At 36.1% G+C, this 22,894-nt stretch overlaps 1 protein-coding gene across 1 annotated transcript; it reads left to right on the top strand.

The window, feature by feature from the left end:
- The first annotated feature begins 1,159 nt into the window (after positions 1-1,159).
- On the top strand, positions 1,160-3,010 carry LOC141483566 (uncharacterized). Its single transcript, XM_074178282.1, is given in 3 exon segments — positions 1,160-1,610; positions 1,867-2,118; positions 2,121-3,010. Coding segments are annotated over 3 exon segments (1,026 nt in total). The 5' UTR covers positions 1,160-1,465; the 3' UTR covers positions 2,750-3,010.
- Positions 3,011-22,894: the final 19,884 nt, after the last annotated feature.

Below are 22,894 nucleotides of genomic sequence, written 5' to 3'. Positions count from 1 at the left end.
TAAACCTACATTTTTCAAAGGTAAGTCAAGTACTTCGTTGGTTATCAAAATGTAGTCGAGAAACTCAAATTATTGAATAAATATTTGTTAAAACATTTTCTAAATTTTAGATGATGGCCATTTTTAGTTAAATTGGAAACTAATTAAAGTAATTTAATTTAATTGATATTGATAGATATAGGATAACTTTCATACTTAATTCGGTTTCACATTACAACAATCAATGTAAAAATTATGAAAGAGATACTAAATCTATTTTGTTGTACACATATAGTACGTAGTATGTCCCCCATAAGGAAATATGTCACTTCCTTTTTTTTGGACACACTGTTCTCACTGTCTAACTTTTTTCACTTCCAGATTGAACAATATGAGTATGGATCATACTCCGGATGATCCATTTGCTTCAAGTTCAGATGATCCTGAATATCACCTAGAAGAATTGTCAGATTCAGATTCTGGCCGAATTATACCTCCAAAATCTAAGGCTAATTCTCTTATGAATTTCTTAAAACCAAAAGAGAAAAATGAAAACCGTGTTCATGGTTTATCAGAAACTTCAACACCCACACTATTCGTTAAACAAATGGAAGAACAAGCTGACGATCCAGTGTTTGGCTATAGTTCCATACTGGATGGAAAATATTTTAAAGTACATGATGGTGAAAACATTACAGCTGATTGTCAACTGTGCCTTCCACAGAAAAAAACAATAAAAGAACTGAAAAATTCTTCTTCAAATTTTTTATAAACACTTAAAAAGAATCCATCCTAACAAAATTGAAGGCTGTAATAAATACAAAAGTTCAAAGAAATCTGGTAAAAGAAAGAGACTTACAAATGGAACTCAAGATTCCGAAAATCAAAAATCCAAAGAAGTTAAGTTGATTCAACCTTCCATTTTGGGAATGACCAAAGAGAGTGGCAAACCAATTCCAAGCCAATCTGTATTCGAAAACAGAATAAAAAATTTTGTTGTGAACACAATGAGTGCAATATATTTGATAGAACATCAAAGTTTCAAGAATATCTTTCAAGGATTAAACTTGAAAATACCAAGAAGAAAGACAATAATGAAACAAATCGTGGAGTCACATGAAGAAAATTTGCAATCAATTAAAAATAAAATTAGGAGTATTAATTATATGCAGCACAGCAGATATTTGGTCGAACGAAAAAAGAAGCTTCCTAGGAGTTACCATTCACTGGTTGGATGAAAACTTTGTTCGTGAATCAGCTGCAATGTTTCTTCGCTGGTCTTCCTCAATAATTACACACCCTGTAGTAGTCGTTAATCCACACCTATCGGTACATGTAAAAAGGAATAATCGAAATGAATCACCATCTCCGCTGTTGCCTCGATTTATCACTTCGTAATTTGTACCTATCGGAACAAGTTCGCTGCGGACCAAGTGCTATACGGAAATTTCCGCATAAGTGATTCAGCTAGTGTGTTGTGCGCGAAATGAAAACCAAACGACATGCAAATCCTAGTTCCTCTAATAGGAGACATAAGAAGAGAAAATATGATGAGCTATTGGAGGAAATTCGACGTTTAAAGGACAAATTTTCCTTAAGCAGTTCCGATGAATCGGATAATTCTTTATCGGGTGAGTACTAGAATAATTTGATTTCTTTCATGTCATCACTTCGAAGAGTTGTTGCTCTACCAACAAAGAACAACGAGATAAACTAAGGTTAGGTGGGATGTACCATGTTATATCGATCACCTTTAGATCGGTTCGAACTAGAAAACAAAACTAGCATAATCTTTCATTTTTGATCTCTCCATAGATCAGTACTGAATAACTATCGATCTCTCTATAGTTCGAAATTCTGTTGCGACAATGGAATTTTCCATTGCAGATGCTAGTGTGGAAGAACAGGCATACCCAACCGAAGAGGCGGACCGAACTGAAGAAGGGGCGGATGCCCTTTGTGAAGATAACATGGTTTCACAGGACATTTCGGACAATACCGGCATTCAGGATTTTTTCTCTTTTCTCGGGTCAAATCCGAAAGAAAATGAGAAGGAACGAGAATCGCTCCATGAGGAAATAAAAAAACGTTGGGATATTTTTTTGAAGGATGATCTATCAAAAGAACAAAGAGAGGAACTCGTGAAAAATATCCCATCTTTGGAAACTGCCCACTTCTAAAACCACCACAACTGAACCCAGAAATTCAATCATGCCTGGATAGCAAAGCTCTGAGACACGACCAATTTCTAGAAAATCTGCAACTACAAGCGGGACATGCTCTTTCGGCCTTAGGAGGACAACTGAACAAGATATTAGCAGAACAAAATAGAGACTCAATGAAAGAGACTCTGTCAATACTAGCAGATGTGGGCCAGTTAGTATGTAATATGCATAGTGCACTGTCTAAGAGCAGAAAATACCAGATTTTACTCTACCTCAACTACACCACACGTAAGGTTGTAGAAAATGCCGAAAGGGATGAATTTCTTGTTGGACGAAATTTTGTCGAAAACATGAAATCCAACAAGGCGGTGAAAAAAGTGGCAAAGGATCTTAGGATTACCAAACCACTGACGCGGCAGGAAACCCCGAGCTCTTCTAGGCAATCTTGGCAAACTACACAACGAAATCCACGACAACCGTTACGTCAACATCCTTTAAACTGCCAGCGCCCTCCTCTCATGACAAGGAAGAAGTGGATCGCCAACCAAGGGAAAACGTCGAGGAAACAAGAATATTACAAACCTCACCGCCACAGGAAATTTTGAGGGTAAGCTCATTGGCATGCCGTCTGAAATATTTTACACATAAATGGAAAACAATTACGGAAAATGAAACTATTCCGGATTGGACACGGGGTGTAAAAATTCCATTCAATTCGCAACCTTGTCAAAAGTCCCTTCCGAAGGTCTCTAAACCTTATTCACAAAACGAAGAATACGAAAGGGCTATAGCTGAGCTTGTAGAAAAAGGTGCTATATCACAATGTCAATCAGAAAGTGGCCAGTTTGTGTCTAATTATTTTTTGAATTTGAAACATAACGGAAAATATAGATTCATCCTGAATCTAAAACATCTTAACGAGTTTATAACTGCTCGTCATTTCAAGCTTGAGGACTACAGAACAGCAACAAAGCTTATAACAAAAGCTTGCTTTTTTGCTAAGATTGACATGAAGGATGCGTACTACCTGGTGCCAATACACCCTAATTACAAAAAAATACTTACGATTTAATTACAACAAAAAAATGTATCGGTTCAACTGTTTACCCTTTGGACTGAACGTAGCCCCTTTAATTTTTACTAAGCTCTTAAAACCAGTCGTACAAAGATTGAGGGAGAATGGTATTATTTCAGTTATATACCTAGACGACCTACTTATAATAAGTAAAAATGAATATACATGCTCAAAACATGTATATTTTACTGTCAATCTATTGTCTGAACTGGGTTTCATAATCAACCACGAAAAGAGTAACCTCATTCCTACTCAAAAAATCACTTTCTTGGGTTTTTTATACAATTCAATTGATATGACTTTGAGATTACCGGATGAAAAAAAATCAAAGATAGTTGAGTTGTTACAAAATTTGAAAGGGAATACCACCCGCTGTACGATCCGACAATTCTCTACAGTAATCGGTAAACTAGTAGCTGCATGCCCTACAGTAAAATATAGCTGGGTTCACATAAAAACATTAGAGCGAGCAAAATACGAAGCTCTTAAGGGGAAATCATTACGCCATCACAATAAACGCATGCGAATCCCCCCTTATATTGGGGACGACGTACAGTGGTGGTTGGACAACTTGGTAAAATATTATCAAGCGATGAAGTCTCCCACTAATTTCATATTTGAAATTTTTACAGATGCTTCCAAGACGGGGTGGGGGGCGTATGCTAATGGGTGCAAAACAAATGGATTTTGGTCGAAAATGGAACAAAAACTACATATAAATCAGTTAGAACTGCTCGCAGCCTTCTATGGACTGAAATCATTTGCAAAACATCTTGAAATTTGCGAAATTCTTCTGAGAATAAATAACAAGACCGCTATAGCTTGCATAAATAAGAAAGGGAGTGCACAATTTGCAAATTTGAATAATATTACCAGACAAATATGGTTATAATGCCAAAAAAAAACATTGAAATATTTGCTTCATACATCCCCACTAAAGAAAATACTTTTGCCGATGAAGAATCCAGATCTCAATCCATAGAAACGGAGTATGCCCTGAATGATGGAATATTCAGTTCCATTTGTTCAGTTTTCGGCACTCCAACAATAGATTTGTTTGCATCAAAAGCCAACAAAAATTGTAAGAGATATGTATCCTGGGGTCCAGATCCGGACTCAGAATACATAGACGCTTTTACTATTACTTGGAAGCACGAATTTTTTTATGCTTTCCCGCCATTCAGCTTAATTACTAAAGTTTTAGATAAAATTGTAAGAGACAAAGCAATGGGGATATTAGTGGTACCGAAGTGGCCCTCCCAACCGTGGTTTCCCCTGTTCAATAAACTTTTACTCTCTAAACGCTAACGTTATAGGGAATTTATCAGGCGAGTATGGTTAAAGAACGGCACACCCCGAAAAGCCATTCCGGTCATGATGGAATCAATAACAGATAGTACATTAAAACAGTATGGTAATGTTTACAGAAAGTGGTGGGAGTTTTCATCGAATCGTAGGGAAGATATTCTGGCTGCAAATTTAGAAAAAATAATCGATTATTTGTCAGAGCTACTTGATACTGCCGTGTCATACTCGACTATTAACATCCATAAATCCGCTTTAGTTTTGATCTTTCAGTTGAAATTGGAGGACGAAAAAATTTTAAAAAGATTTCTGAAAGGTGTATACAATAGAAAACCTCCTACACCAAAATACCAAACCACATGGAATCCAGAGCCAGTTTTGGATTATCTACGGACATTATTCTCTCTTGAAACATTATCGCTAGATCAACTCACAATCAAATTAACGATGCTTCTAGCTTTAACCACTGGACATAAAATTCAGACTCTATCAATGATTCAAATTGGAAATATACATGTATCGAATCATAAAATAGAAATAAAAATTTCTGAGAAAATCAAAACTTCGGGGAAGAATAAACCACAACCAATATTAGTTCTTCCTTTCTTTCAAGAATGTCCAGAATTGTGTGCTGCTTCAACTGTTCAATTTTACTTGAATAAAACAAAATCTGTACGTAACCAAAACGAAAAATACTTAATTTTGACTCATAAAATACCACATCATAGAGCTTCAGCTCAAACGATCAGTAGGTGGTTAAAATTGGTATTGGAAAGAAGCGGAGTGGATGTTAGTATTTTTTCAGGGTATAGCACAAGGCATGCATCCACATCAGCCGCCTTCAGGAATGGTATCAACATTGAAATTATTCGAAAGGCCGCTGGGTGGACGCAGGCCTCAGAAATTTTTTACAAGTTTTACAATAGGCCCATAAATCGCAACTCTGAGGAGTTTGCAAGAGGTGTATTGAATATTTAAAAAACAAAAAAAAATATTAGAAGATACAACCCACCCCACCCACAAACCAATTGTGATCTGAAGTGTACAAATAACGAAGTGATAAATCGAGGCAACAGCGGAGATGGGATTCATTTCGATTATTCCTTTTTACATGTACCGATAGGTGGGGATTAACGACTACTACAGGGTGTGTAATTATTTTCGGAAGACAAGCTCGAAAAATCTCGATTGATCTTCCTTACCAGGTAAGTCAATCAATCTTACTATTGCTTGTAGAAGGTGAGTAACTTTAAATATTTTTAGATCAGCCACCCAATAAGTTTTTTAGATGTAGTTAATTTAGTTATTAGGGTGGTTTTTTATGTTCCTATTATATTTCTCGGTCTCATTATTGGACAGTTTTTCTTCAATATTTGAGAATTAAATTAACTACAAAAAGATCTTCACAAAAAACCGTAAATTCGTTACGATAATGCTTATTTGAAGCGCTTCTCTAAAAATAATGAAATGATGACTTCATTCTGATGACATGACAATAAATTGAGTAAACAGTGTAAACACTAATAAAAAATTTAACTAATATTTTTGTTTTAGGTTTGAAGGAACTCACTCGTACAGAAACATAGCTGAAATGTTAGAAGATATAAATTTAAAATTTGGTTTAACAGAAAATAAACTGGTGGGAACAATAACAGACAACGGTAGTAACTTCGTTGAAGCTTTCAAAGTATTCGACGAAAAAAATGAGGATGAAGACGATGAAGAAATTGACAAAGAAGAAGATGAATTTCAAATTTCACATTTAGATATTAATGAAGTAAAAAACAACGAAGAGTCGGAAGACGATATAGAACTACCGAAACACTTGCCATGTGCCACACATACTCTGAATTTAATAGCCACCACTGATTATGAAAATACTGTTAGATCAATTCTAGCCATACGTACAAGAGAAAAGAATGCATTCAGTAAATCTGTGCACATTTACTGAATGCATTCCAGTTATGGAAAAATCCAATAAACCAAAAAGCAATGAAATTTTAATTAAAAATTTAGGGCATACACTGAGTTATCCAGGGGCAACCAGATGGAACTCCGTTTATGATGCAGTTGCGCAGATTTTGCAAGTAAAAGAGAAACTTCCAATTCAGCTACAAAGTTTATCCTTAGAACCTTTTAAGGAAACTGAACTATTTATTGTATCTGGAAGAATACTGCTTAGTCATGAAACCTTTGGCTTCAACGTTAGATTTGTTATGTGGTGAAGACCAATATATCTTTTGGATACTTGTTGCCCAGTCTAATTTCTTTAATTAACAAGTATGGAAAACTCATTGCCCAAACCCAAAATAAATTGAAATATGAAGGATAACATTTATCAAAAATGTGCATAAAAAGTTTAAATACTCGTTTTGATAAAATTTTAAATTTGGAATGGGAAGATCCAATTATAGCATAGCATTCTGCTTCCCAAATTTAAACTAAAGTTGTATAACATTGTGAAAAATCCCAAAAATTCTTTGGAAGATATTAAAAAATGTATAATAAATGTTGCAAAAAACAGATGGAATATGAATCTTACAACGAATCAGATGAAAGCGGGGATCAAAATATGGACGACTTTTTTGATTTCACGGATTCCCAAGATAACCAAGAAGTAGGCACTGTAGGCAGTAGTATTACTGTTAACGAACAGAGCACGAGGGTACCAGTGAAAGTAGCAATAAAACTACAAAAATTCAGCTGGAATTATTAAGATATCTGGAAGACAAAAGAACGAATTTACAAGTATTACGTGAATCCTCAATATTAAAAAAAGTGTCACTCAAGTATAATACATACTTACCTTCATTAGCACCAGTAGAAAGACTTTTCTCTTTTGCAACTATGATTGATACGTCAAAGAGAAAAAGTTTAAGTGATGAATACTTTGAGGTATCGGTACTGACGAAGGCAAATTCAAACTCAAAGGTACTATTATAGATATAAATGTCACATCTAGTGAACAATGTGTAAAAGCTAAAAATATTTTTTTTACTGAAATGTTCTTTGTTTACAAAATAAATATAAACGGTTTTTTGAGTTTCTTTTATTTTCTATCTTTTTTTAGCACTTTTTGTTTTTGATATTCATCCCTATTATTTTTACTTGTATACATCAAAACACTATTTTAACTAACTCTAAAAGTATCCGTGAAAGTTTTCAAAAAATTTATCCCATGACTTGTATCCGAATACATTTTTAGGTGAAAGTATCCGTATCCGGTATTCGGATCCCTTTTTCCTGTATCCGACCCAACTCTGCCAACTGGCAGTCCTGATATGAATTCACTAGATTTTTATTTATGGAGTCATATGAAGGCTCTTCTTTATAAAACTCCTGTACTAGATGTGAACGACTTGGGGAATCGAATAATTGACAATTGCAATGTCATATAAGGAATACTATGAGTATTTTTGAACGTGTCAGACAATCAATGACGAATCGATTGCAGTCGTGTATTTAATCGGAAAGTGGACATTTTGATCATTTACTTTAAGATCGAAATTATTTATTATTTACTTGTGGTTTTTATTTTATGTTGCCCATGGGTAGTTTAGTCTCGCCAACGAAGCTTGGTATGAAGAAAACACAAGCAACGAAAACTTTGTATTTTCAGTTGCTCAATCTCAAACAATAAAAAATTACAAAAAGGTCAGTGGCGCTATTTTTTTCTCAATATTGTTGGCTGTGGTGCCCACTGAGACGGCACTGGACCTAATATAATGTCAACCCAGTTCGGGCTAAATGAGCGCCTTATTACTTCAAATAACTGTAATAAATTTCAACCAAACCGGTGTAAGGATATTCATGATATTTTATAAATACCGTATTTTTTCAACTTCAACGCCCTGTATGTCAGAAACAAAGCAACTGCGGACATATGTTCATAGTGTTTTTTTAAACGACCTAACGAATCACCCTCTGAAGTTTCGTACCGTGGTTAGGAAACACCCTGTATACTACAGAGAGAGAAAAGCGATGATAACTTCCCTTGCAAAGATGCTATCTATAGGATCGACAGAAAACAACATAAACTACGGATATAAAATATATCCGAAGATCACCGAATGGGAATGAGCCTTTTTCCTAAGAATAGTATAGCAAACGTGTCACGAGAGGCAGCACTAGTAGTAGGGACGAACAATAAACTATTCACATGTAAAACAGTGTTATTTACGTAATATTAATTTATTATTTAAAAATATAAATCTGATATAAAAAACTATTTTGTGCTAGTATAATGCCAACAAAGCATCGGTGTTTTGTGAATTGTACGTCGGATAATCGATATCCGGAAAAAAACGTGTTTTTTATACCATTTATAAAACCTCATAATAATGAGGTTAGCTGTAAGAAATGGATACATGCTTCGAGGAGAGTGGATTTAACAGTGCAAAAAATAAATAAATATTCATAATGTGCTGTAAACATGAAATGAATAGTAAATTTTTCATAGTTGATTAAATTGATTGATTGAATTATATTCATTGTATTTAATTAAATTTATTTCATTACCATCTATATTTGATTCATATTTCACTCGGAAATAAGTCTGAAATTCATAATTATTTTAAATTTATTTTATTACAGTTTGAATCTACCGCTACACTTTTACTAGAGTCTGATGTATACTAACCTGCCTATTGATTTACTTTTTTTTCAGTTACTTTTAAATTATGGCATACAAGCCAACGTTTCAATTTTACAACATTGTTATCCTTTACAGTTGCAAATTTTAGTTTTACTCCAGGAACATTTTTTTCTGTTAAAAACATTCTTTTTTATTGTACTTTACCATATGTTTATATGAGGATTAGGCAGTGTTTGTCCCTATCGAACTACTAGCGCCGCTAGTGAGTGATTTTTCGTACTTCAGGAAAAAGGTTAATTGAAAAAAATGTTCGATTCAACTGGGAAAATCCATTTCAAAAATTTAAGCTCTCCCTCTGAAGGTATAATTACTTAATGTAATCAACCATCAAAGCGGAACAATTCACAGCAACTATGGGAAATATTCAGTTAATTAGGCAACATACTCGCTTGAATTATTTCAATCCGTATTATTTCTGACTCAAATTGGGGTGGAATGTTACTCACTTGGGAGGAGTTGTATTACCTTCGATAATAATTATCGTTTAATTATAAAACAATCCAGATTTGTATAGAATTCAGCGAGCTGATTTCTGATGTGAAGTAAATATGCAACAATTGAGTTTCGCTTCTGTTATTTATTGATTTATTTTGAAAACACAACGTTCAATGTGATATAAAAATGTGAAATCGAAAACATAATGATTTGACTTCATGTAAAAATGTCCACTTCCACATTTCAACATTTTTCACATACTTTACTGAAAATTCTTTCGAAGAATTTTTTTTCAAAGGGAAATTGCTAATGAATACAATAACTTTTTCTCAATTGTCGGATTGAACTTGGCAGCTGGCACAAAAAACAAAATATAACGTCAAATAAACTATTGCAACCCATCGTCAACAATCGATTTTTCTAATTGAAAGATAAAACACGATAAAAAAATCCTCAAATTAAAAATTAAAAGTGCTCCAGATGAAAACAATTTTACGGCCAAGATGCTCAAAAATACTATTATTGAAATAGCTGCTCCCCTATATATACAGTGTGGTCCACTAAGTCTGCAACAAATGGGAAACTTTTTTATTATCGATTTCTCAGAAAATTTTATTCCTGACAAAAGTTGGTGCATGTTCCAAAACTATACCAAGTGTACCTGAAATGGCTTTATGACAAACACCATACAGGATAGGCGAAAAAATATAAAGTTCGTTCAGGAGTAAAGTACCCTTATTTCAAAAAATATAGAAATATGTTGGAGAGAAAAGTTGCTTGGAATTGAAACTTTTGTTCAGATACGAAGTCATGGCATGCTATTCGATTTTTTCTTTTGGAAAACTTTGAATTACCCCCGTATGATACATATTTTTACTATTTTGATTTATTATGTATTTGAAGTAGCCACAATGACATCAGTTTGGAATATGTTTCATCAAATTGAAGTGTATTTGTAAAATTTACTTGGATTTGTATTTTTTTAGGTGACCGTCAACTTCATGTTTGTTGCAACGATATTTAACAGAACTCTAGAATAAAACAAATACTCTTTTCAACAAGGCAAATACTTTACTAACTCAATGTTCATATGAATAAACTGTCAATAAAAGTAAAAAATTTCTTTTATTCTGACCACAATGCCTCAATTAGAATAGATATTAAAAAACAATCCAAAATCTATCGCGGATAGTCATGAACAAAGAACACATACGCCCTAAAACAATACTGTAGTTTGATAGTGTGGCTTCTTAAAACTTGCCTGTAAAACGTTTTCATATCCCTAATTAAAAATGCCTCGCCCAGTATTATTAACGTAAACTGAAAAGGCAGACTTAGTTTCAATCTGTGGTGATGGTTATAAAACAATGCGCGAAGCTGCAAATATTTTCAACGAGCGGGATCCAGACAAACAAATTCGCTATTCAAGTGTAAGTAGAATTTTAAAGAATTTCAAACAAACCGGCTCACTAGAATATAACATAATACGAAACCTGTATGCACAGAAGAAAACCAGCTTGACGTACTTCAAGCAGTAGTAGAAAATCCTAGAAGGTCCACCCAAGAAATTAGTGATTATATCGGCATAAAAAAACCTCTGTGAAGAGTATTCTCAAGAAACATAAGTACCATGCTTACAAACCTACATTCATTTGTACATTTCAAGAAAGAGACTATGATTTGAGATATGCTTTTTCATAGAGTGAAATAGAAGAACAACGTATAAAGTAGTATAAAGCCAAAAACTTTCTTTCCCAAAAAATTAATCACTCCTAAAAATATAACCCCTCCAATTCAAACAAGAACAACGAGATTTTCATCGATGTATTCTGTTTGGAGATTAATCTACTTTAACATCAAATGGAGTTCTATCATCACAAAATTGCAGATGTTGGTCAGATGTTAACCCAAATTTCATTATTGACAACAAAAATTAATACTATCAGAAAACAAACGTTTGGTGTGGTATATTAAATGATAAATTACTAGATCCGTTTTTTTTTTCTCGAGAATTTGAATGGTGACAGGTACTTGAACTTTTTGGAAACTGAAATAGGAGAGTTTTTGGATGATATGGTATTAGAAGAACGGCAAAAGTTATGGTTCCAACATGACGGATGTCCTGCCCATTCTACTAGAAATGTTTGTCAGTGGCTGAATAGGACATTTCGTAATAAATGGTTAGGACGAAATACCGATCCTCGATGGCCTTCTCGTTTTCCAGACCTTACACCTCTAAATTATTTATTATGGGGATACTTAAAACAGAAAGTATACAGAGATCGCCCCTTTAATGATGTTGTTGAGCTTGAAACTTCACTACGAGTTCATTGCAGAAAAATTCCCGCTAATGTGTTGCGATCTACATTAAACGAATTTTATGAGCGAACAATTAGATGCATCGAAAGAGAAGGTGGACATACAGAGACGCTTCGATAATTTTTATGTTAGCACCTGTTGAGTTGTTAAGTTACCTACTGTATTTTTCTGTATTATCGCTTATTGGTTCTTTTTTGTTCATGGCTATCCGCGATAGATTTTGACAGTTTATTCATATGAACATTATGCTTAGTAGAGTATTTGCCTAGTTGAAGAGAGTATTTGTTTTATTCTAGAGTTCTGTTAAATATCGTTGCAACCAACAAACATGAAGTTGACGGTCACCTAAAAAAATACAAATCCAAGTAAATTTTACAAATACACTTTAATTTGATAATAAATACTCCAAATTGATTTGATTGTGGCTACTTCAAATACATATCAAATCAAAATAGTAAAAATATGTATCATACGGGGGTAATTCAAATTTTTCCAAAAGAAAAAAATCGAATAGCATGCCACAACTTCGTATCTGAACACATCTTTCAATTCTAAGCAACTTTTCTCTTCAACATATTTCTATATTTTTTAAAATAAGGGTACTTTACTCTTGAACGAACTTTATATTTTTTGGCCTATCCTGTATGGTGTTCGTCATAAAGCCATTTCAGGTACACTTGGTATAGGACATGCACCAACTTTTGTCAAGAATAAAATTTTCTGAAAAATCGATAATAAAAAAGTTTCCCATTTGTTGCAAACTTAGTGGATGGACCACACTGTATACGCTGTCTGTTAAAAAGATGAGGTGAATTTTCAGTTTTCTCAATTCCTCGAAGCAGTTCAGTTCCAGTCCTCGAAGCAGTTCAGTTGTTGATTTCCCAAAAAAAATTACGCCCACTTGTCCGGCACAGCACAGCACTGCGCTGTCCGTCGCCTGATGGCGACGGATAGTAGCATCGCCCACTTGTCCACCTTTAACCAGCATACTGAAGGTGCTGTTTGTTCTATTTCTTCTGACAAAGAAGTCGTCATTATAGTGAGTGCATTGTCGAATGTAGAAGAAAATAGTCACAAAAAAGAAGGATGTCGTCCATCCCATCAATCAAAAGAGGGCAAATCTAGAGAGTTTCATTATATTTTCAACGACCCGAAAAAAGACGAGGAGAAATTTTTCCCGTATTTCATAATGACTCCAGGCAAATTTTCAGAACTTCTGGATATTCTAGAGTCTGCCTTAACAAACAACTCAATTTTTCCTTGTCCATTTTCATAGGTACCATCTGACACTGTGCTGTCAACTGATGGAATATCAAAACAGAGAGACAGAAACTTCATCGGCACGTTTGGACAAGCTGATGCTGGCAAGCGCTGACCGGCGACGCGCTCACTTGGCCAGTCCGTCACAGCACGTACCGTTAAGCTTGTCGCTCACTTGTCCGGCGCTGTTCGTCGCCTGATGGCGACGGGTGGTAGCATCGCCCACTTGTCCAGCGACAACCAGCATACTGAAGGTGCTCTTTTTTCGATTTCAAGGGAAATAGTCACAAAAAAGAATGTCGGTCCATCCCATTTATTAAAAAAGGGCGAATCTGGAAGAGTTTCATCATCTTTTCAACGATTTGAAGGAAGACGAGGAGAAATTTTTCCAGTATTTCCGATCAGAGAGCTGGAATCCTATCTGACGGCGGATGGTCTTGGCTGTGCCATGCCGGGCTAGTGGGCGCCGGTCTATTCATTTTCATTATTCCAATACTATCCGTATTTTGACGGGTCCGTGCTGTGCTGTGCCGGACAAGTGGGCGATAAGCTTTATTTGCCGGACAGGATCGGAGAGCTGGAATGCTTCCCGGCAGCGGACGCTCTTGGCTGTGCCGTGCCGGGCTAGTGGTCAGTTGTCTATTAATTTTCATTGTTCCTATCCTATCCGTATTTTGACAAGACGGGCCGTGCTGTGCTGTGCCGGACAAATGGGAGATAAGCTTTGATTGCCGGACAGGATCGGAGAGCTGGACTCCTTTCCGGCAGCGGACGCTCTTGGCTGTGCCGTGCCGGGCTAGTGGTCGGTTGTCCATTCATTTCCATTGTTCCTATTCTATCCGTATTTTTGACGAGACGGGCCGTGCTGTGCCGGACCGTGCTGTGCTGTGCCGGACAAGTGGGCGATAAGCTTTATTTGCCCGACAGGATCGGAGAGCTGGACTCCTTTCCGGCAGCGGACGCTCTTGGCTGTGCCGAGCCGGGCTAGTGGCCAGTTGTCCATTAATTTTTATTGTTCCTATCCTATCCGTATTTTGACGAGACGGGCCGTGCTGTGCTGTGCCGGACGAGTGGGCGACAAGTTTAAGCAGGTGCATTATCGTGATGCAGGAGCCATAATTTTTTATCCACAATACCGGACGTTTTCTTTGTATTGTTTCCCGGTAATCGAAAAAAACAATGAAAAAACCTTGACATTTGATCTTACTTGGCGTGTTTTTTTTGTCTTGGCTCTCCTGGGCTCTTTCATTGGGACGATTGGACTTTGGTTTCGATGTCATGACCATATACTCTTGATTCGTCGCCACTTATGACCCTTTTAAATAAATCTGGATCTCATTCAACAATCCCTGAGCGATGGTCATGCGACGGTTTTTTGGTCAACAATTTTGAAACGAACTTCGCTGCCACACGATTCATGCCCAAAATTTTCAAAAAAATTACATGGCATTAACCAATCGATATGCCAATATCCTCAGAAACTTCTCCATAACAATTTACTTCGCTTTCGCAACATTTTTATCGGTTGTTGATGTGCTAGGGCGTCCACGGCAAGCGTCGTCATTCACATCTTCTCGACCTTCTGTGGAAAACTTGTATCACTTAACATTTTTCTGACTCAGAGTACAATCACCGTATGCCACTTTCAATATTTCAAGTGTTTTGTGCACTAAATTACATTCTTTACACAAAATTTTGATGCAAACTCTGTTTCATTTTTTTATAACAAAAACATCTAACGCTGAACATCTAACTTTTATGCCTCTCACCAATAAAATAAACATACTAAACAGCTGAAATTGTGAACATATGTTCGAGACGAGTGTACCAATATAAAAAATCGATAATAGAATATACGTAGCCCGCGAAATTTAACAGTCCACTACAGTTTTTCCACTACAGCTTTTCTGTTCGCAGACGACATCTCAGTTATTGTGTCAGAGAGGGATATTTATACTCTAAATGAAACATCCAGTTATATACATTTCAGAAACAGTACGGAAGCCCACTACATATCGATATAGACAATTCCGAAATGGATGAAATATTTTCCTCCAAATTTTAAGGGATTATGATAGATAAAGAGTTGCGTTGGACTGATCAGGGTAAAGCAGTAATGGATAAATTCACATCAGCTTGTTCTGTCATTAGATACCTCAGGGATCACATAAGTATTAACAATATTAAAATGTTTTATTTCGCTTATGTCCATTGGGTGATAGATTATAGCGTAATATATTGGTGTCATGCACCAATATCCAGGGATATATTCATCTATCAGAAAAAAATCATAAGAACTATGCTTAACCTGAAAAATGATAAGTATTTTGTAACTTAGGAATTATGACTGTTGACTGTGCCTACATATATAATATTGCAATATTCGCTGAAAAATACCTAAAAGAAATTTCCTGCAAATAATGAATACATTTGCAATATGGTAACACTATATAGAACAAGTATATTCGAGAAAGGTCGTGCTATAACTGTATAAAAATATATTATGCACTGCCTCCACATTTCAAAGAAGTCAATAACGTGGGTATCTTCAAACGAACTCTGAAGGCATATCTGATTGAAAATCCCCTATATTCACTTGACGAATATTACAATGTCTGTAAAGTGTAACGTATGAGTTATATATGCATACTTTTTTTATTTTTTGTAACAGCCACAAACGAACGTACTCTAAGTGATGATATATATTTTTACATTTCACTTGTAATTTTTATGTGATTTCAAGTATTTACTTATATATTCATATGTGTGTTTGTAAATTGAAATTTTGTATTTGACGTTGCTGATGTATCATTGGAAACCCATGGCAATAAAATATTATTATCATTATTATTACTTACAGTCGGAATCTCTGAACGTGTAGATAGTCAAACCATTTTACAAGAAAGGTATAAGTCTGAATGTCTTTTATTATCGAACAATTTCATTGATATCGAATCTGGGCAAGGTATACGGAATGACTGTCAAATCAGACTCCTGGATTATTTGAAAAATTTCAGAATATTTCCGGAGAACCAGTGCGGTTCCAGAGAAAATAAGACAACTGACGATGTCAGAGCTCACCTAACTAATAAAATCAGCAAATATACGCGGTCCGGCTATTAAATAACGAGATTGGTTACAAAAAAGGGTTTCATTATAAAAAATATTCTACATTCACATACTCCCCTTCAATATACTTCCCTCCCTTCGCCACACACCTTTCCATACGTTTTTTCCATTGATCAAAGCAGTGCTGGAAGTCTTCTTTGGTGAGAGCCTTTAGGAGCTCTGCCGTTTTTTGCTTTACCGCTTCCATCGACTCAAATCGGGTCCCTTGCAAAGCAGATTTTATCTTCGGAAAAAAAGTCGCACGGTGCCAAATCTGGCGAGTACGGCTCGTGTTCGAGCACTGGAGTGCGTTTATCGGCCAAATACCGCTTCACAGATAGCGCGTTATGGGCAATTGCGTTGTCCTGATGCAAAACTCCGGCCGTTTCTTACGAACTCGTTCTCGCAGTGTTGCCAAAACTGACAAATAGTAAGTCTGGTTTACAGTTGACCATCTGGAACCCATTCAGTCATCACAATACCGTTAATGTGAAAAAAAAATTATCAACATTGCCTTGAATTTTGATTTGGACATCCTTACACTCACTGAAGCGCTTACACCACTCAAAAACACGCGCATAAGATAGAGGATTGTCCCCATACGCCTCTGTAACAATTTATATCACTCAGTAGGAGTTTTTTTAAATTTAATTTAACGAGAAATTTGTTTTTCGTCACACATGATTTTCAGCATGTTTCAAACCGCTACCGCACAAATACTATAATAGTGGCCAAAGTCTGTTTTGGTAAGTTAATAGATTTCCAGATACCCAACACAATACTAATTTTTTCCCCACCCCTCTAAGGCACCCTCTAAGCGCGCAGTCTCGTTATTCAATAGCCGGACCTCGTATGGACAGTAACATTCCTACTTTATGCATTTTTGTCGATCTAAGGCATTTAGCATGATCAGTCATGCTATATTACTGTAAATGTTGGAATAAGAGGAACAGCTTCAGACTCTATGAACTCAAATATAGAGAACGGCAAATTAGAATATGCGGTATTCTCAGTGATATCAAAACCGTGGAGTATAATGTCCCTCACGGTACTATCCTGGGGCCAATACTTTCCAATATATATAATAAAGATCTATCCAAAATAGCTGTAAATGGAGAAATCGCTAGTTTTACTGACGACACGGCAATCCTGTTTTTAAATCTAAATGACTGGCAAACTTTGAAACAAACGACTGGCAAAATATTCTCATTTTTCAACAACCGTTTAAATTCAAAGAAGTGTATCTATCTGGTGAAATGTCGCTTCTGTTAGTGAACGTGTGTAGAACTTGTCGATTCCACGACATTCTCAGCAATTGGGCCTGTCTTACGGCTCATTGTGACGTATTTTTCATTTGGATTTGCACCTCCCTCCATCCATATAAATTCCAACTCACACAATAATTGAAGCCGGCTGACCACTCACAACGCCGTAGATATGCTAATTCGATGCTAGAGCAACACGTTTTCAATGCTGATTTTTCAAAAAAAAAATTCTTCAGCGATAAAGCTCATTTCTCACTCGGTGGTTACGTCAACAAGCAAAAGTGTCGCATATAGGGCTCGGAGAACCCAAAAGTGATTGTGAAAAGCCAGCGCATTCGAAAAAAGTGACTGTTTGGTGCGCATTATAATCTGGAGGTGTCATTGAGCCACATTTTTTCGAAAATGACGCTGGAAGAGCCGTTGCCGTCAATTCACAGCGCACGGCCGTATGATAATCGACTTTTTGACCTGCAATTGAAGAATCTGAACTTAGCGATTCTGGCTTTATGACATGAACGAACCTGTGCTATTATCATATATTCCACCAACAAGTGCAGTAGCTAACCATCATTTCAATTGTGTTTTTATTATCAAGTTCAAACTTGGTTAGGGCATAATTTGGAACCCCAGGAATGGGGTTGGACAATGCGTAACGAATTCCTGGAACCTTTCACGACACTTTAGCACCTGCTCCAGAGGAACTGCTCAACAAGATATTCTGCAACTGAAAGAGATGCTGTCATTTGCGATGTGGATGCAGGAAATCGAAATGTCAAATTCCGTTTCAATACCAACCACACACTAGTTTTGAATCACGATGAATACGTTTCAAATTATAATTGATGTGACGTCATCGTTTCAACGCCAGAATGAATGTATTTGAATCACAGACGAATACGCTTTGAATACATGAGCGTCAGAAAACGCCTTTCTTCTCTAATTATCATCACCAAAACGTCATTCAGTATCATGATTTCGTAAAACATCATACGAACAATCCGTATATAATTATATCTCAGGTTATTTCCTTTGCTGGGTTCATTTAATCGCTGGCACAAGTAATATGAGAATAATTTTCGCCAAAATGCTAAACACCTCTGGTAACGTGAACAGAAAACAAGGAACGCGACTCTTTGAAACGTTCCTAATCGACTTAAACGTCCATTAATCGTTTCAAAGCGCTTTGTTTCGCATTTTCGGCATAATTCCATCACCTAATTGAATTGAGAAGTTTCCAGAAATCTTCTGGCGTCTGCATTCCGCTAACTTCTTTTATGCTTTATTTTTTTCGTCGCCGTCGTCGAAGAAAGTGATCATAGGAAAGTTTTATTTTGCTCTGATTTCCAATTCTCTTTCTAGATCGAGTCTGTCTTAAGGTGATTATTATCAAATCCATTTACATTGAGATCATTAAATATGTTTTGTCTAACGCTGTGGAGTTACTATAGAATTCTACTTATTCATATCGACTGATTTTCAAAATCAGTGAATGGGCGAATACGGCCCTAGAAATCAACAAAGTACGAACAATCTAGTGATGTCTGCTGAAAAACAACTACTTCTCTGACTAATACTACGATAGACAATAAATTATTTATGTGCGACAGAACAGTGTACCGATATAATTATCGATAAAGTATAGGGGAGACCGGGGATGGTTGACTATAGGGGCAGGTAGACCCAAAAACGCGAGCTATGCAAACGTCTGGCGTTGATCAACTAGGTAAGAGTATCCGTTATCCCCTCAGGCTCAGTCACCGAGAATACAGTCTAGAATACAGCGTCGTTTGACAGTGAGCGTATTGTTGAAAAACAAGGCAGGCAAGTAACTATTTTTGTCGTAATTTCATTTGTTATAATGTCTATTTATTTTGTTGCCATTGCTTGTCAAACTGTTCAAAATGAAAGTGTGATTCCTGATCTTTATATGCTGCCTTATTATTTTTGATTAAGACAATAATTTGAGGTTATGTCACGTGGTGAAACATTGCAAGGTGGTTTAGGGTTGGTTGACTATTTTATAAAGGGGCTGGTTGACTACCTAGTCAACCTGCCCCATACAATATTGGATACGCTAAATATAAAATGGAATTAGTATAATATATTGTTTTTACCTAAAATTTTTTTTTGACCATGCGGGTGTATAAACGAAAATCAAATCGCGGGAGCATACCTATGTATTGGATAGAGCATGTCAACAAGTTGTCTTCGATGAGGAGAGTATTAATTCCACAGCAAAAGAATTTGCTATACCATATAATACACTTGAAAAAAATTTGAAAGCAATCCTGAACTTTCGAGATCTCAATTGACTTTGAAGAGCGTTGGCTACATGAAAAATAGACAAATATTCAGTGACGAGGAAGAGCTTGCCTTGGAAAATTACCTGAAGAGAGCTGCTGATATTTATTATGGGTTCACGCCTTATGAGTCACGAAAATTTGCATTTGAATTCACAAAACAAACAATAAATCTATCACTGCATTATGGAATAGAAAAAAAATTGCTGGTGAAGATTGGTTGGGGAATTTCCTTAAACGTAATTCAGCTCTCTCCTTACGATCTCCTCAAGCTACAAGTTTATCTCGAGCCACATCTTTCAACAAAAACAACGTTCAGTTGTTCTTTGACAACCTAAAAACTGTTTATCTACGTTTACATCTAAGCCCTGGTGATATTTGGAACGTTCCTAATAGAGTGATAGCTCGTCGTGGTATTAAAAACTTGGGAAAAATGACGTCTGCTGAGCAAGCTATGATAGTGACAGTCGCAGTTGCTATCTCGATACTCGGTAATATGTACCCTCCATTCTTTGTTTTCCCACGTGTCCACTACAAAGAACACTTTATAAGAAGTGGAACGATAGGTTCTGATGGCGATGCTAATCCTTCTAGATGGACGAAGAAAGATACTTTTCGAAAATTTGCGAAACACTTCCTAAAATACGTTAAACCTAGTAAGGAAAAGCCTATTCTGTAACTGCTGGACAACCATGACTCGCACTTGTCCATTGATGTACTCGAATATTTCAAGGAAAATGGGGTTACAGTTCTATCATTTCCTCCCCACTGCAGTCATAAGCTGCAGCCGTTAGACAGGACAGTGTATGGGCCACTAGAGAAATATTTCAACCAAGCAATCGACAATTGGTTAGCGAGTCACCCAGGAAAGCCTATAACAGTCTATGACATACCTGAGTTGGTGAAAACATCATTGCCACTGGCAGCTACAATTGATAATATCCAATCCGGATTCCGAGTAACTGGGATATCACCACTCAACGAAAATATATTTCCGGACTAAGAGTTTAGTGGATTATGTATGTGACTGACAGACCCGCACCGGATGTGCCTACTATTGCAGTACCTGCAGCATCAATTTCTGACAATGCTGCACAATCAACAGATCAACCAACACCACCACATGATAACGAAACTGCTCCTTATAGTTCAGCTACCCAGGATGTCATAGCATGAACTTCATATACTTCAATTGAGCCCCTTTCTATTTCAGAAGGCCTGAAAAAATCCAGTGACTGAAATAAGAGATATGGGCATGCCCAGAACTTCGTTCATTCTACCTGAAGATATTAGACCATTTCCATTTGAAAAATAAAAGAAATGTTAGAAAACGAAAAAGTATTATCTATACTGATACAAATCGGAAGGAATGAACTTTAAACGTTCAAACCAGTCTCGAATATACCTACACAGTAGGTTGAATAGACTGACGCCTATCAGAAAACAACTACTCCCCTGGCTAATATCCGACAGGCGTCAGTGCAGGAATCTTCACAGAAAATTTCCTTCATATGCAATTTGCAATACAACTGAAAAAGTTGACCTTCAATTCTGGAACGGGCACACTTGCAGACCGGTTTTAGGGCTCATTAGCCACTCATCAGTGGAAGATAGTGGCCACCATCGACCAATGATATTTCTTAATTGAAAATCGTAATTCTTTCAGAGTATTTCATTCCTCTTCATAAGTTGGAGCGAACAACAATATGTCACTCCATCTAGTGGACGAGGTACTAACCAATTGCATATCCGAAATTTGCCCGGTTCCTCTGAATTAGGAAGAAAAACTTTCTTATTAGTCAGTGGGCTATGCTTGAAGACTGGCGGTAAACAAATCTAAAAAAATGAACTTTAAACGTTCAAGCCAGTCTTGAATATACATACACAGTAGGTTGAATGGATTGACGCCTATCAGAAAACAACTACTCCCCTGGCGAATACCACGAAGGGCGTTGGATTATATCCGACAGATACACCCGAAAAATAAAATCCAATGCAAGTTGAAACAAAAAAACAATCTAATAAGACGCTAACCAAGAAAACTAAGAAACCAAAGAAAACTGATAAAAGCTTTAAAGGCACTGGCATAGGTAAGGGTAAAAGGAAAACGACTCTTCTAGTAGCAAATAGGAAAATTGACGAAGATGAAAGTGACGACGATGAAACATTTTGTATAGAGTGCACTGAATCCTATAGTTCGAATATTCCTGAAGAGGAATGGGTTCAGTGCATTGCGTGCAAGCTATGGGCCCATACAAACTGTGTCAATGGAAACATACTATTTTATGAATGTAGAAATTGCACCTCCGATTCAGAAAACTGATTTAATATCATTATAATTTGATTTGTAAATGACATTAAAGATTAGGTAGCGTCTAATGGTTGTTTCATTCCTATTTCTTCATAAAGTTGGTACTCATTACTACTTAGGTCAACTTAACCCTAGTATTTTCCCCATTCTATAAAATCGAGCTTGTACACTACATTGTAATTGGTAGCGAGCTAATTGTCATTTTGTTCCAAAGCTTAATGGTGTCACTATCAATGAAATTGCTCTTCAGAAAAATGAACACTAAAACAATGAAAATACAAACATTTGAACTGAAAATTAGTCAATCATCCCCGGTCTCCCCTACAGGTCGTTTCTTTTATCATGTGGTAACATTGCTATATTCTAAACCTAACAGATACGAAGACGATTAAATGGGAAGTAACTGTAATCGGGAACAATACAATGGTCGAAGAAAATTTAAGGGTCTCGCCCTTCTCGAGTTATACGGGAAAAACCAGAAATGCTGTTTTTCGTTTTTTTTTTCGAATGGAATTGTTGTTTCGGAGAATATCAAAAAAATGGAAAAAAAAATGTTATTGTATTCGAAGTAATAACAAATTTTCGATAAAACGTTTCGTATCAACATGGCACCATCAACTTTTTTTTAAATACGAACCTGTCTTTTTTATTACAGGTATTGTAATACATTCACAATTCAAGGGTGTATTACATTTGATATTTTTATAACGTTTCATTT

The sequence above is a fragment of the Leptinotarsa decemlineata genome, unplaced genomic scaffold (assembly GCF_025532065.1).
Source record: "Leptinotarsa decemlineata unplaced genomic scaffold, Ldec_3_MD MMD2_tig00003736_RagTag_RagTag, whole genome shotgun sequence".
NCBI classification, from domain to species: domain Eukaryota; kingdom Metazoa; phylum Arthropoda; class Insecta; order Coleoptera; family Chrysomelidae; genus Leptinotarsa; species Leptinotarsa decemlineata.
Note: the sequence above shows the minus strand (reverse complement) of the source record. Positions and strands in the feature narration are given on the sequence as shown.